This window comes from Equus przewalskii, chromosome 26 (assembly GCF_037783145.1).
Source record: "Equus przewalskii isolate Varuska chromosome 26, EquPr2, whole genome shotgun sequence".
NCBI lineage: Eukaryota > Metazoa > Chordata > Mammalia > Perissodactyla > Equidae > Equus > Equus przewalskii.
The window spans coordinates 14,630,263-14,647,071 of NC_091856.1; the positions used below are offsets into that span (position 1 = coordinate 14,630,263).

Sequence of the window (16,809 nt, forward strand, 5' to 3'; positions counted from 1 at the left end):
TTGTCCTTGACGGTGTCTGTCTCCATGGAGGATAGCGGATTCTGGAGCCAGGAAGCCAGAGAGTAAGCAGGGAATGAGTGTTTTGGTTTTAACCCCATATATGCTGGGTTTAATGTGGGGAAACTGACACCAGGGTCGGTATCATTATATCTTTTAAAAAAAAAAAGAAATCTCCCTCGTGTTTACACAGTCACCAAGCACTGTAGTTGGGACTTAAATCGAGGCAGGTTGAATCCACAGTCCAAGCTCTTAACGATGATGCTAAGGAGCCTGCAGTTGTTCATTCTGACTTTAAGTTTATGCTTCTCTTATTACCGAATGGACAATTCAGTCACTGATTCAAAGGTACCCATGGGTCTCCCACTTCCCTCCCCCACCTCTGTCACTCTCCCAGGGCCACCAGTGTTCCCAGTTTCTTGTGTAACCTTCCCGAGCCATTTTATGCCTATAGAGGCAAATGTCTACAGATACAGTTATATACAAGTCTCTCCATCTACAAGGATGGGTATTCTTTCTCCCTTTGTACACAGGCGGAAGTTTCCTCCACGCCTGCTCTTATCTTGCTGTTTTCATTTAACAGTCTACCCTGGAGAACATTCTGTATTCGTGTAGAATAATAATAATAGTATAGAATATTTACTATTACTAACAATATAGAATAAGGTAGAGGTATAGAAAAATAACAACATAATAAAAGCCTTCCTCATTCTTGCTTGTGACTGCAGAATATTCCATTGCAGGTCTGTATTATGGTTTATTTATCCAGACTATTTAGCTAGACCTAGAACTATTAGCTATAACTGTGTAACTAGCCCTCTACGCTGGGCATTTGAATTGTGTCCAATCTTCCGCCATTACAATGCTGTAGTGAATAACTGGATACACACGTGGAATCTGTTCCTGAAAGCTGATTTCTGGGTCAAAGGATTGTGCATTTGCAGTGTTACTATAGAGCAATCGATGACTAGTTAAAAATCATGGGGACCTTTTTAAAAACGATTTTTTTCTGATTATAAAAAATACATGGTAGTTGTAAAAAAAACCCAAATCACCCATAATTCATAAAACTAGGGCTATTCACTGTTAACATATTGGTATGTCTTCTGAGCCCCTTTTTGTGTATGCACATATACATGCATGCACCTCGGAGACCACACGATTTACCTAGTTTTTTATTGAGCTTTTTACATTGAACATTACACCATAAGCATTTTTTATTTTATTTAGACCTTCTTTACAAATGGCGTTTTCATGACTGCATACTGTTCCATTATAGGACCACACCATCCTTTACTTAACCCATATCCTCAATACTGGACCCTTGTTTCCAATTTTTTCAAATTTTAGAAACCTCTGCAATGAATATTGCTGTATGTAAATTGTTCCCATTCCTGTTTAATTTCCTAGACACTCTTTATTCTAATCATTAGAATCAATGACTAAAAGTAGAAGTTTTTCCTAGTCATGTTTTATTCCAGTCATGGAAATTAATGACTAGAAACAGAAGTTAGGTGAAAGAATATCTACATTTTAAAAGTTCTTTATATATACTGTTAAGATGTACTTAACATATACTTTCCTCCTGGAAAGTTGTATCAATTTATGCTCCAACATCCTCATCTCCTCAGTCCCTTATCAACATGAAGTTTTATAATATAGGAAATTCAGGAAAAGGTGGCATCTGTCGCTTAGTTTTTATGATTATATATGTAATGATTATTTATTATAAACAATTGGAAAAGAGCAAAACTTAAAAAAAAACAATCCATAAGCCCAAAATTTTGGTCTAATCATTATTAAATTGTTGTTGGCTTTCTTTCCAGGCTTTTCTCTATTCAAATATTTTCCATAAAATTGTCATTAAATATGCTTCAAAACATGCCTTTTATTTTTGCCAAGTTTAAGCTAAAAATGGCATCTCATTTGAATTTGTCAAATTTGTTGCAAATATTTCTCTCAGTTTCTTGTTGCCTTTTATTGTGTTTACGGTGTTCTGAATTTTATGTGATCAGATCTGGAAACTTTTCTTCCATCTCCACCAGCTCCCTTAAAAACTTCCTGCCGTGGGGATAAGGGTGATAGGGGTGTTAAGTAACGTGAAAAAGGACTGTTAGGGGGAACAGGATCCTGTCTGAGATGGGCAATGTAAGGAGTACTGGCCTGTCTTCATTCAACAGACGTTTACTGACACCTGCTTATCACTGTGTGTGTGCATAGGGGCACAGAGATGGTAGGGAGATAAGGTGAGCATAATCAGTGACTCTAACACAAGAGGCAATGAATTCCAAGCCAGCAGAGAGAGCCAGAGCAGGAAACATAGCTCCAGCTCAGGAAGGGGCAGGCAAGGAAGGCTTCCTGGAGGAGATGACATATTAGCTGAACCTACACCACTGGCATGGCATGGGGCATGTGGATGCGAGGAAAGGAGAAGACAGAGCTGCAGGACTCGCTGAGGAATAGAAGTTATCACACTCCTGCCAGGAGGGGAGCAAGAAGACACTGTGGGGAGCCCTGGGCCCAAAAACCCCTCATCCTTAGAGTAAGGGGCAAATACTGTCCTCGGCTCACAAGGAAAGAGCTGTGTTAAAACAGGTCATCTTCACATGACGGTTTGGAATTCCAAATTGACTTATCCATTTAACTCACACCATATTTGCAGCATTAACTAGGAGCACACCTTTTGATGGTGATGTAAATCGAAGTGGAAACAGGCTTTCTATCTTTCTTGAAGACCAGTCCTTGAGGTAACACAGTTTTAACTGGAATAAGATGTGGCAGGAATTCGGTAACTTTTGCCACCAAGGGGGGCCCTCTGGATGCTCTCCAGGCGTTGATGCAACGAGGCCAGCCTGTCAAGTGATCGGGCCAGTGATAGGTTCATTATAGGGCGCGCCAGAACGTCAGGGCCCTTTAGAGGTTGCCCAGAATAACTCCTCCTTTCCTGCGGAGCTGCTCCTGTCCCACTCTTCAATCCAGTCATCAAGTTCTGTGGGGATGGGTCTGTGCCTCCCTGACCAACGCCCGGGCCACGGTGATTGGTCCAAGGGGTGAGCACTTACCTTGAGCTGGGCCAATCAGAATGCTCCCTTGAGCAGCAATGAATGGGATTGGAGGGACCGCTCCTTCCTCTCTGGCTTCGGAGCTGTGAGGAAGAGCCATGTACCAGGCCGTTTGAAGACATCCGAGATAATCGAGGCCGAGAGAGGCGGCAACCAAAGGAGCGAAGAATCCAGTCTCTCCATGGAGCTGCCCTCCTTCTTGAAGTCTTCCTTCCATTCTGGCACTGCGCTAGTGTCCCGCCCAGGAGACAGCCTTCTTGGTTTAAGCTAATCTGAGTTGGGTTCTTGTCCCCTGCGATCCAAAGAATCCTGTCTGACGCAAGGACTAAGAGGCTCTGATTCTTACATCTAATTTCACCGCCAAATTGAATGATTTTCACTTCTTCAGTATAGGCGCATTGGTAACAATATTCCAGCCTTTAAAAAATTGTGAGTAACACATGGTTATTACAGAAACTTAGACTATACCAATAAGCAAAAAGACAAGAAAATCCACCTACTACTCTATCCCTAGACATAGCACTCTTAACATATAGGCATTCCCCACTTCCTCCCCGATGTTTTTGCTATCACCTATGTATCTATACATCTTTGATCTATTTTTTTTAATTTATCATCTATCTAAACAGTAATAGCTAACACTGCACGTATTTTGCACCATGAATGGTCTAATTTTCCACTTAATAACTCAATCTTCACAACAACCTATGAGGTAGGTATTGTTATCCCCAGTCTGTAGACAAGAAAACTGAAGCTCAGAAAAGAACAGAAAGGTAGGAGAATACAGGCTCAGGGAGGTTGGGTCTGTTACCCAAGGACTTACAACTGATCAGTAAGGAGGAGCCCAGATTTAGATCTAGGCTGTTTGGCTTCAGAATCTATATTCTTTTGTGTGTGTGTGTGCGTGTGTGAGGAAGACTGGCCCTGAGCTTACATCCGTTGCCAGTCCTCCTCTTTTTTGGCTTGAGGAAGATTGTCCCTGAGCTAACATCTGTGCCCATCTTCCTCCACTTTGTACATGGGACGCCTCCACAGCATGGCTGGTGAGTGGAGTAGGTCTGCACCCAGGATCCAAACCTGCGAACCCCGGCCTCTGGAGTGGACCTCATGGACCTTTAACCACTCGACCATGGTGCCAGCCCCCAGAATCTTTATTCTTAGCCACCTCACTATACTGACTGTATTTAAAGTTAGAATCACCCAGCAATACTATTCTGTAACCTGAGTTTCTTGTTTACGGAAACATCATGGATTCTTTGTGTGTGTGGACATCAACAGCTCTCACACCACTTTCAGAGCTGCGCAGTTTCCCATAAGAAAGGTGCACCAGACTTTATGGAACCAGGCTCAGACTGGTGAGCATCAAGAGTGTTTCCAAATTTTCACTATTATAAAAACCCCTAGCTGTAAAAACATATTTAAAAACTGTCTCGATATCATAAAACAAAATCCTTAAGTTATTCCCTTAGGTCAGACTCCCAGAAGCGGAGTTATTGGGTTGGTGGGTTTGCAAATGTTGTGGCTTTGATGTCTGCAACCAACTACCGCTCAGAACAACTTAAACTCTTCCTCCTGGAGACTGATGACACTTTTTTAGGTTTTTTTCTTTTTTAATTTTAAAAAACTGAGATTAAATTCACGTATTAAAACCCACGATTTCAAAGTGTGCCCTTGAATGGTTTTGAGTATATTCACATGACCAGTCTCTGATTTCAGAACATTTTCATCACCCCCCAAAGAAACCCCATCCTCATTAGCAGTCACTCCTGTTCCCCTCCTCCCAGCCCCTTGCAACTTTTGATCTACTTTCTGTCTCTATGCATTTGCCCTTTCTGGACAACATATATTAGTGGAATCGTAGCATATGTGACTTTTTTTGTCTGGCTTCATTCACTTAGCATGCTTTCAAGGTCCACCCATGTTGTAGCATCTATCAGTACTTCGTTCCTTTTTATGGCAAAATAATCTTCCACTGTACAGCTAGACCACATTTTGTTTATCCATTCACCAGCTCATGGACATTTGGGTGGCTTCCACTTTTTGTCTGTTCTGAAGAATCCTGCTAGGAACATCTTTTTTAGTTCTTGATGGTGTGAAGAAAAGAGAGAGGAGAGCTTTTCCTGAGATGAATGAGGCAGAAAGAAGATGACAAAAAATTCGTGGGGGAGGGTTCCCCTGAGGCCAACTCACTGAAGTGGTAAAAGATAGAAATAAAGGAGTTTGGCGGTGGGGGTGTCTGTGGAAGGGATCGGCTCCTCCGCTCCTCGTTTTCCTGCGCTTCTGGATGATGCCCACATAAGACAAACATGCGATTCCTACAGGCTCTTCGTTCTCGAGGACAACCCAGATTTGACGCAAGAAGCGGGAGATTGCTGAAGGATTGTAACTTTATTTTAGAATGTATTTGTCTAGGCGTTTCTCAGTTGTTTTTGTTTCAAGTTTCTGACTTGTTGTGGTTGGTTTATAAATAGCCTGTCTTTTGTTTAGAAATGTGACTTACTGGCCTTGATTACTATCGCACCTCTTCTCTTTTACATGCCTCCTGCCTTTGCCAGGTAGGTTTGTCCCCGCAACCCAAACTCTGCGCCTGGTCTCAGTGACATCTGAGAGCTGAGATAAGTTCCTCCCTGGAGCCCCAAAGGCCTGGCCCAGAGTGACCTCACATTCTGGACAGCATCCAGACATACTCCTCCTGTGGGCAATGCCTCTTTGCCCCAGGCAGGTCTGTTATAGTTTCTCTTTGCTGTGTCATATATATTTTAAAATAGTTTATCTAATTTTTCTTCTCCCCTTTCTTTTTCCTTTACTGTTTTATAGGCTATACTGATAGTTGTCGTATACATTCAGTCCATAGTGCACAGGCAATGACATAGGATCACGACCAAATAGAAAAGGAATTGATCTCCAGGATTTGCTGCTGATCGTAACTGATGATGGTTCCGGTTGACCCCTTTTGGGGAACGGTGAGCAGATTTCCAGCTGTATAAGGGATGGTTGTTCTATGTCCGGCAGGAGCACTGTTGTGTTTCAGAAGTATGGGAATGATGTCGGAAAGCAAAACGAGTGGACTACAGTGGACATCTGGTTTTGGTGGTCAAGCTTCAACGTCTGGAAACTCTTCTACCTACCACATGAGGCAGAGACCACCTGCCACATCTTCCATGACAGACGCTGAAAATACCAAATGTTTGCCTTGCAGCTAGGCGTGGGGGCGTGAGCTAGGCTCTGCCAGTGAGAGGCATCTGCCCCAGAACTCGGAGACGCCAGGCAGCAGGGACTGTGTGCATTCATTTGGTGAGACTGGCAGATGCAGGGCCAGCTCTCTCCAGAGCTCAGGGCAGGAGGGGCTTCCGGGGTGCCAATAGTTCATGCCATGCTCTGTGCTTAGGGACTGTGGCAGCAGCGTCCACAGGGACCGGGTCTGAGATGTGATCTTGACATGGTTACTGACCACACCACTTTAGAGCATCATTTTTGGGTGTGGAGCACGGAGAGGGAGACATTTCCTCCCTTATTCACAATTGTGTGCTTGGCATTAAATGATGGGATGCAAGTGAAAGCCCCTGAGGCATGAGGCTTATTTTCAGAAAATGTTTGTTCCGTCAGAATCTTGAGCTTGCTATTGGATGGTAAATGAGCAGTTCTGAGAGACAAACTGTGGATCTCTTTCTCAAAGCACAAGTGAGAAGTGGATGGAGTTCCAGGGTGGGTATAGGGTTTCAGCCTCGGCCAGAAGCCCATCAAGCACTGATGAGTTTTCTGTGGGACTCCAGGGCAGCACAGATGACCCAATGGTCCCCCTGGTCAATGTGAGGAAGCATGGTTGGTAGTACGACTGTGCGCAACTCCAGGGGACGCTATGCATATTGTTATCTATAGAGGAACAGAGATGGTAAAACTGTGAGGTTGCCCATGAGCCAGCCACTTGGCTGAGGGATGGGATGCTTAACTCAGGGACCATGTTGGGGTGGGTACTGCTGATGGGGGCTGAAGGAGAGTAGCCCCCTCATCTACCAGCACTACCCCATCCCTCCAGGAAGAAAAGGAAGATTGTGTCTTCATGCGGGAGGGGGCCAGGGTAACGCAGAACACTATTAAAGAAAACCATGCATAAAGCCTGTGTCAAGACCACCAACTAGCACACGCCAACGTCAGGGCTGGGGTTGGGGAATCTCTCCTCAGCCCCAGGACGCTGTCCCCTTGTGAGCAAAACTCCCCTCCTCATCCCTGTGGGGCTCTAGGGGGGAGCGAAGCCTCTGAGAGTTCAGGGAGACAGACGAGGGATGGGGAAGGAAGTTCAGAGAGAACTTGGGCTTCTGGTGACAATGATGATAAAATATGAATTTGCTGCTATGGACTGAATGGTGTCCTCCCCAAAGTTCATGTGCTGAAGCCATGACCTCCAATGTGATATTCAGAGATGGGGCCTTTGGGAGGTGATTAGGGTTAGATGAGGTCATGAGAGGCCCCATGGTGGGATTAGTGACCTTATAAGAGAAGGGAGGGACATCAGGGCCAGCTCTCTTCATCACGTGAAGACGCAGCAAGAAGGCAGCTGTCTGCAAGCCAGGAGGAGGGCCCTCACCAAGAACTCAATCTGCTAGCACCCTGATCTTGGACTTCCCAGCCTCCAGAACAAATGTCTGGTGAGAAACAAATGTCTGTTGTGTGAGCCACCAGTCTATGCTGTTTTGTTATTGCAGCCTGAGGAGACTAAGGCAACTGCATATTCACCCCAGACAAGTGATTTTTTTTTGCTGGGAAAGATTCACCCTGAGCTAACGTCTGTTGCCAATCTTCCCCCTTTTTTTTTCCTCCCCAAAGCCCCAGTGCATAGTTGTATATTCTAGCTGTAAGTCCTTCTACGTGAGCTGCTGCCACAGCATGGCAATTGACAGATGGGTGGTATGGCTCCACGCGTGGGAACTGAACCCCGGTCGCCGAAGTGGAGTGTGCTGAACTTTAAAACCACTAGGCCACCAGGCCTGGCTCACAAGCTATTTTAATAAATGGATTTGATTCCAGAAATCATTTGAATGGAATAGAATATGAACAAGAATGGCACAAAAGACATTTACTGTGGTTTTTTGGGGTGCTCAGGACCCAGAAATGTCAACACCATTTTTAAGAATAAACTTTCACATTCAGATATAGCTGTGTGACTCCTCAGTCTGCTTACACGTGTCTTTGAACTTAGACTTCAGACCCAAAGAACAATCTCATCATCTTCCCCACACCAAGTTTTCCTTGTTTGTGGCACCTGCACTAACCAACTGCCCAACCTAGGAACTGGCCCCACCCTCGGCCACTCCCTCTGCCTGCCCATCAGTCATCCAGTCATCACTTCCTCCTTTTCAATATGTTTGGGTTACGACCAGTTACCTCGTCCTCACTGCCACCATCTGCCACCATCTCTCCCTGGACCTCTGCCACTGCGTCCAACAGGTCTTCTTCCCTGGCTCGTCCTCTGGTTTGGACAATGAGGTTGGAAGGCCTGGGGCAGCCTCAGGAGAAATCCTGGAACCTTCCTCGACCCCGAGAGGAAACTAGAGGTTTAGAGACTAAAGAGGAAAAAACACAAAGGGGGCCACAGATGAAGACTGCGCTGTATGGTTTGCGGGTGGGGAACAGGTAGGGATCTGGGGTTTCCAGAAAAGACGTTAAGTTTGCATTATCAATCTACTCTGATTCAAATGATTTGTGTATGTAATGGCCGGGTTCTGAGCCTGCCAAGAGCCATCAGTGCTATAGTTCAAGATGGTGGGTCGGTCTTGCTTCCATGACATAATTGCGTTTGTCCCCGTGTGCTGGGTCTTGAGCAGGGTAACTCCTCCTAAATCAGCTCTTTGGTAGATCTGAAGTCAAGGAATCTGCAGGGGAGGCTGCTGATTGTGCCTAATGCTCATCTCCTCTTCTTCTTCAATAATAAAACTCTGCAATTTTGGCAGGATAGAATGCCATCCAGGATAAAGACGACATCTCCTAATGTGCCTTACAGCTAGGCGTACCCGTATGATTAAGTTCTGGCCAACTGTGTGTAAATCAAGGTAGCCTACGCAACTCTTGGGAGTTATCCTTAAAGGAAGGGGGAATTCTTTTTTTTCTCTCTTTTCCTCTTTCTTTCCAGCTGGTACGTGGATGTGATGGCTGAAGCTGGAGCAGCCATTTTGGAGTATGAGATGGAAGGTGTATGTTGAGGACAGTGGAGTGACCAGGTGGGAGGAGCATGGGTCCCATTGACCATGGACCCACTGTACCAGCTCTGCATTCCTGCGTTTACCTGAGAGAGAAAAACTTCCACTTTGCTCCAGCCACCTTGACTTTGGCTTTTAGATTTAGAATTTGGTATTGAAAGTGGGATACTGCAAATATCATCTGAAATGCAGTGCTGGCTTAGTGGAATGAGCAGGCCAGCAGATGGCAAGGAAAGATATTGCCTTTTAAATAGTGGCTAAACATTTGATGGAATTGTCATCTGCAGTGCCTTGGAGGATGGACCACATGCTGACTGAGGCCACGACAATAGAGAAGATGGTGGGAGGGTGCAAGAAGTGAGACTGTTGCTCCTTATGGCTTCTCACAAAGTCCTATAAAAGCGAGATGAACTGGGGCTAGAGCCAGCCGGGCTGCAGCAGAGACGGGAAGGAATCCTGCTTTGCTAAGGGAGGCACTGTCTGTAGCCTGTGCTCAGAGCTGATGAAGGTCTCGAAGCACGGAGAATACCACCTGCTTCTGTTCTCCAGATGGCAGCTATTAAGAGCGGTGGCTGCCTTAGCAGGAGATGAGGCTGGGGACAGCAAGCCATTTAAGACTTCTCTGTGAGAAAATGCAAATCAGGTAGCTCCAAAAATCAGATTGAGGGTGTTGCCTTCCCACCCAAGCTTCTTTCAGGGGGCCTCAAGGTTGCCACCTTTAAGTTGAGAAAGAGGGATGAACGGAGCACAGAAAGCCGGTGTAGACCAGATCTTTGCCTGTGGGTACTCGATGGGATTCTATTGGCAAAACCCCAACAATCCTGGGGACCCCCCAAAACTGCCCCAGGAGTAAGCAAGCTACAAAGCTCTGCAGTCCCACTTCGGATGTGGCTGTGGGAGGTGGGACTGGCCCCAGTGGACAGGAGTCCTTCCCAGAGAGCAGGATTGGGTGGTCAGGGAGCTATGCAAGGAACTTGCTCACCCGCATGGGTGAACTGTTCCTGTGCAGTGGGCTTCCTCTTCTCCCCTCTTATGAGTTTTGCAGGGCTGTCTGCTTGTTTCTACTTCCCTACTATTTATGGGGTGTGTTGGGAGAAGATAAGTTGTCTTGAGTTTATAGGTCTTTAGACCACAAGAAACCACCCAGAGCTGATGGAAAAGACCACAAATCCCCCACGGGTGATGTTAGCTTTAGCGTCATGCCGTAACTGGATGGGGTTTGGGTTTTCTACCTTGGGGAGAGGAGCAGTGGGCTCTGTGAGAGGCAAGAAAGGCGACCGAGGGGTTGAGCTATGGCAGAGACCACGGACTGTCCTTCAAACCTATTCTTTTCTTTTGTCTCAAACAGAACTCCTGAATTTCAGTTAGGCATATAACTTCTTGGAATAAAAACCACCTTTCCCAGGGGCTGGCCTGGTGTAGTGGTTAACTTCGTGTGCTCCACTTCGGTGGCCCAGGATTTGTGGTTTGGATCCTGGGTGCAGACCTACACACTGCTCATCAAGCCATGCTGTGGCAGCATCCCACATACAAAATAGAGGAAAGGCTGGCATAGATGTTAGCTCAGTGACAATCTTCCTCAAGCAAAAACAGGAAGATTGGCAGACGTTAGCTCAGGGCCAATCTTCCCTCAGCAAAAAACCCCCAAAACTACCTTTGCCAGACTCCCTTGCAGTAGGTATGGCCCTGTGACTAAGTTCTGACCAATGGGATTTCAACATCCAGATGACACACCCTAACAGAAGGGGTCTCGCTTTTCTCCTCCTCTTTCCTCCATCCTGCTGGCTGGAATCACCATCATGGGCCTTGATGTAGAAGCTGCATACTGGGGATGGCAGAGCACTAAGTCTGAAGGAACCTGGCACTGTGGGGATCATGGGGCCATCCTGGCAGCCCTGCATGATAGAGGGGCAAGAAACTTCTACTTTGTGTAAGTTACTGTTGCCAGGACAGCTGAATCTGATTCTGATCTAGAATTTGCCACACAAGGTCAAGACAGAGACAGGTACTGTTCATGGTCATGCTCCTGACCAGAGGGAAGGTCGAGATGGGCAGAGAACACTCTCCTCGAATAGATTTAATATTTACTGGGGAAAAAAAAGGCAAAATAAGAAAACACTTCCAGAAACCAAGACAATTATTAGAATAAAAATGTCAACACATCATCATAGTGTTGCATAGCTTGAATGTTTTTATAGTGATCAAATTGTTTTTCAGTACAGTCACTGACAGAACAGGTCAGAATGAAAAACATTCCAAATTTACAGAAAAAACATTGATCAATTAAGATACTTTTCAAAGCTACATAACAGAAATCCTTTTGTTGCTCCAAACAGAACGAGTTTGAAAGATGGCGGACAGTCCGGCCATCAGACTCCCACGTGTTTTGTTCCTCAGGATGAGGTCAGGCTTTGCCATCTTCACTGAGTTGGTTCTCAGCTTAGGATGGCAAGAACCAGAGGGTGGCAATCCTTGTCTTTGCATTCAGTAGTGCCAAGGTTTGAGGGACAGTCTCTTGGGGACAAGTCACAGAAATGTGATCCATATGTCTTCAGTAGCCATACAGCTTTGATTTGGGATTTTGATTCTCTGGAATACAGATTCCCAGCATGGTAAACACTGAGAGAACCAGAGAACTCATCTAGTGCAGCCCAACCCTCCCCTTCCACATATAAGGAAACCAATGGCCCAGGCGACACATCTTGCCTAAGTCTAGGGCTACCCGCAAGTCCTGCCTCTTACCATCTTTCCTCATTGATGCTGCCTCTCTGTTGCCTCTTGAGGATGAAGGGGCCTGTTTTTTGCACTTAAATGATAATATCTGAGGAAAAGAAAAATGTCAAGTAGCAACATAGCAGCAATAGCATCTACACAAATCTAAAAGCATATTTAAGGATTAATGACTGTGACCAGAATGGAAGACCGGCACAAGTTTGTGACCCAAACCTTCCCACATCCCGCACTCCCCCAACCAAATTGAGTTGCATTTTTCTCTGGAAATTCAAAACACCAAGTGCAGGTTCTATAGAGTGACCCCAGGAGGGATCGCCATCTTGATAAAGCCAGCACATCGGTGCGTCTAATTAGAACTTCCAGAGAGTGCCAGAACTCAGGACAGAAATGCCTCTCCATCCACATGCAGCCAAATTTCCTAGGAAAAATATTTATGCTGATTTTGACGTTCTTCACTTAGGACTGAAAGGCTTAAGTATAACTGCTGAGGTGTTTAAGGTGGCGAAGCAGGAATCCTGAGCTACAGAATGTAATCGGCAGGATCGATAGCATTTACTTGCCTGTTTCGCCCTGTGCGATAATTCTCTTGCCTTGTTCTTCCCTAGTATTTCATCAATTTTGTTCCTGGTACTATCTGCCGAGTCTGAACTGTGGGCCTGCACAGTGGCAGAAAAAGGCTAGCTGCAACCTTTGGTAAGCTTCTAGAAATTTATGTAACAATACTGGCAGCATTTCTGCAACCATATGAAAAAATTTGTTTTTTTAAAAAAAACAAACAAATCTCCAAACACATTTAGACTTCTCCAGTTTTTCGCAGACAGGGTGATGAAGCATTTTTATCAAATGCCAATGATTTGCTAAATATCCTGATGGCATTGAAATCTCCCTTTGCTTTCCCGCCTTCCCCTCTGTTTTGGTCCTTTGCTGGTAGAATTCTTCTGGGTCCAGATTGAACAAAGGTACTGGTATGATATTCTTTTGTGCTTCTGGTCTCGCTTGAAGAAAAGCAATTTTATCGTATAAAAACTTGTACGATTCTACTTCTGTTTCGTGCGTTTTTGGGGCGAATCACTGATAAGTTAACCTTTCCAAGTAACTCATCTACAGCAGTGTCAGGTTCCAGCCGATGAAAATTCCCATTGATAGCAGGATTTTATTCAATCCTCGTATTCGGCCTAAAGTCGTCCGAATTATGTCCCCTATTGTATGGATGAGGACATAGAAGTAGTGCTCTTAGTGACGAGGCCTAGAGCTAGTTATAGGACGAGGAGCCAAATCCCCCACTGCTTGGCCCCAAACCTTCCTGCTTCCTTCTGCTAGCCCGGCACTATGCCCACAAGGATGGGGCAGGGGTGGTCTCCTGTTTCACAGTATAGGGATCCGGCACTGCGTAACCGCTCCCTTCCACTCTGCCATTTAAGCAGTCAAATATTGGTGGGGAAAAGGTGGGAAATTATGCAAGTAAATGTGCTAGGTCTAGATAAAGAAGCTTTAGAAACCCGGCCCCCACCGTATACGTCTTTTTCCATCTCATAACCAGGAAACTACTCAGTTAGTCCAGAGTTTGCCAAACATCAAAATGGCTTCACTTCTGTATACAAGACAAAAGCATCCTTTTTCTATAAATCCTGTTAAGAAACTGGCTTAGCTTCCTCTTCTGGATACATAAAAACCGCTGTTTAAAAATACCACATTGGAATTTTTATGTAATTTATTTTCCTTAAATAATAATTTGCTACAATCCTGTCACAAATTTTTAAAAAATTTAACACAGTATCAACAAAGGCAGAATTCTTTAGGACAATCAAAATCATGGCGTACTTAGAATAAATTAACATCAAATTGTGTTTATATTCAGATAGTCTGATCTTCTCCTTTGAAATGAAATGGAGACCATTGAAACTGAGGGTGAAAGCACACATTTGTTCCTTTATACAGAGACTCATTCTTTATATAAACTCAACTGTAATTTGAATCAAGTTAGGGATCCTGAGAAACACTCACCCATGGGCGTGCACACACACACACACACACACACACACACACACACACACACACACATCCATGGACAACCCTCCAGAAGCTGGGTTTCCCATGGTTCAATGACTAGAAGATCTTTCCTTAGAAGGGCCAAAGATTCTGAATATTTAGATGAAATCCCATCTCCCCTCAGGAAAATCATAATGTTTCAAGTGTAATAGCTCGAAGTAGCAGCAAACCATGTCGTAGATTCAGTAGTTGGTGATTCCAGTCTTGGGTTGAGTGTGCAGCACGCGGCGAGCAGAGGCAAGCAGCACCCGCTCCTAAAACGAACGCACGAGATGACAAGACAACACCGGGAGCCCTTGTTCTCAGAGTCTCAGCTGAAAACTCACGGGAACCTACATTACTCAGCCGGTTCAGGCACCGCGTGTGAACCTGAAAGCGGTCGCTAATGCAGGGGCGAAGCGGGACATCTTGGACACAATTCTCAGACACACGAATATCGGAAGTGGCAGGGAGATGCCACAAAGGAAGGGAGGGCAGAAAGAGATGCTGCTCATCCTTCAGCCTGACACCCCACCACTCTGCCGTTCAGTACACTCACGGGGTTTCCTTAGCGTTGGGGCAGAGGAACGCTAACTGTTCCAGCTCCGCCCAGAAACACAGACAGCTCAGCCCTTAGAGTCCTATACACATATACACACAAAACACCCCAGCAACTCTAAATAGCCACACCCTCTCGCTTCTGGGAGGTCAACGGCACTGCGGGCGTCCCCTCTCATTCGCTGGAGTATGGTTTACAGGAACACAGTAATGTCTAGAGAGGAACGCATTAGGACAGGCCCCAAACTCAGATCTCCTTTTGCTTATTTCTCTCCAGAGGAACAACGGGCCTAAACGATGCTATAACTGCATGCGTATATACACAGTTCCTATGTACACGATACCTTTCTATTTTCTACAGAAACTTAAAGTGCCTGGGTTCAAATGTGCTCATTCCTTTCCCACAGCCCACAGATCCCTCTTGCTGCTTCCAGAGAGCAGGTCAGTCCTGGAGGAGGATGCCCTTGGGAGACAGGAATGAACGTTTTCACAGTTGTCTTAACTGGGATCCAGCATTGGGACTAAGCCTTCTTCATAAACACGAAGAATCGCTTCACACACAAACTTGTACTGGCTCTGGAAGAGAAAAGCAAGCCGTCAGGCCCACCGGCAGCCCCACACACGCTGCCTCACACCACGGACGCTGTTCTTCCGTGTCATCCGTAAGCACCCTCTGAGCTCCAGCTCCGGGCCAGGCCGGACCCTGTGCCACGTGCCAGGGAAACAGTGGAGAAGACACACCTGTGACCCCATTATTCCTGTATGATGGGGGCGGCGGCCACTCCCGGAGAGGGATGGGCATAGTGGCATGGAGACGTGGGAGAGGGAGATGGCGGCAGTCTGGAGGTGTCAGGGAAGGGGCGAAGGTCACTCAGGGTGGCCATTCCAGGGTACGCACAGTGTGGAGGCCCTGAGGACAATGGCCCATCCTGAGAAGTGTCAGCAGGCCTCATGGAACACCTGGATGTGGGGGGAGAGGCTGCACAGGTGGGTCAGGACCTGGTCATGCTGGGCCTTGCGCTGGGGAAGGAGTCTGGATTTTGTCCTAGAAAGGAAAGCCACTGAAAGATGCTCTGCAGGATTTGATTCTTTATGTTAACAAACCCCTGTGAAACTTATTGCACTGAAGTGTATAGAGCAAAAGAAAGCATTCAGACTGAGCCCCGCCAGCTGGGAAAATCTACCCAAATGGTGGATTTTGAAAGTTTTTAACCAGTAATGAGGTCTTCCACACGACAAAACAGGGCCGAGAACAGCCTTAGTAACCTGAGTTTTTTCCCTTAACCGGATTTCTTGGGTACACGTGAATATAAAGCAAGAGCTCACAAACTTTAGAGAAATCTGACGAACTCCGTCCCTGAGCCCGGGAGGATACAGAGCTGGCTGCAACATGGACTCTGACCCCCTTCTTTGCTAACTCCTCCTCGACCATCTTGGGGCTTTTGCCTTAGCGGCCACTCCTGCAGAAAGCCTTCCTTGACTTTGCAAAGTTGGCTTTCGATGCTCTTCCACGGTGTTCTTAGACTCCCCGTGGACTTCTCCCACTGCTGCTGAGATCTCTAATCGACTAATCCAGTTCTCCAGCTCCCTACACCTCGAGTCTCTCCTGTTGGTGCAATTATCCGCTGAATGGATGGATGAGTGAATATGGAATGGTCCTCCTTTTGCAGATGGGGACACTAAGGCTTGGAGAGAGGTTAAGGGAGTAGTCAAAAGTCTCCCAGTATGTGGGGGAGTCTGACTCATGCTCTTTCCACACCCCTTCCCACCCCCGCTTCTCATCATTCTGGGGGAAAACCATGAGATTTCCTTGAGGACACTTGGAGTACCAAGTACCCAGGCATGACATACGTGGGAGAAGCCTAAGAGGGGAGACAGTAGGGTCATGAGAAACATCCGCTGAGCCAAAAGGCTCACCTAGGAACAGGCGGGTGGGGTGAAACTCTCGGGTGACCTTGCTTACTTCTGATGGACAAATGATGGGCCCGTGGTTTGACAATGCAGAATGTCACCAGGGCGGCTCCCTGGCCAAGTGGCTGGCAGAAAACAAGCCGGAGGCAGCAGAAGTGGAGGGCAGCAAAAGGCAGAGGTCAGACGGGGTGGGCTCTGGGGTCACTCAGCCCCTGACAAGCTCTGTGACTGTGGGCAGGTGACTCAGTCCCCGGGAGCCTCGGTCTCTGGACCTGCCAAGCCCTTCTCACAGTCCTGGCCCAGGGCAAGTGCTCAGGAAGCGCTGG

General features: G+C 46.3%; 1 protein-coding gene and 1 long non-coding RNA gene across 16 annotated transcripts in view; one reads left to right on the plus strand and one right to left on the minus strand.

The window, feature by feature from the left end:
* LOC139079566 (uncharacterized) overlaps positions 1-8,210 on the plus strand; it is a 28,250-nt gene extending 20,040 nt beyond the window's left edge. For both annotated transcript variants that reach the window (XR_011533285.1, XR_011533286.1), the window contains one exon: positions 5,877-8,210. This is a non-coding gene — a long non-coding RNA (uncharacterized lncRNA). The remainder of the gene's footprint in view (positions 1-5,876) is intronic.
* Positions 8,211-11,421: 3,211 nt separating this feature from the next.
* PTPN3 (protein tyrosine phosphatase non-receptor type 3) overlaps positions 11,422-16,809 on the minus strand; it is a 141,526-nt gene continuing 136,138 nt past the window's right edge. For 11 of the 14 annotated variants that reach the window (XM_070594954.1, XM_070594959.1, XM_070594952.1 and 8 more), the window contains one exon: positions 11,422-15,148. In XM_070594954.1, the coding sequence (XP_070451055.1) occupies positions 15,071-15,148 (78 nt within the window). In that variant the 3' untranslated portion in view covers positions 11,422-15,070. The remainder of the gene's footprint in view (positions 15,149-16,809) is intronic. The other 3 variants (XR_011533281.1, XR_011533282.1, XR_011533283.1) reach the window with 1 other exon arrangement.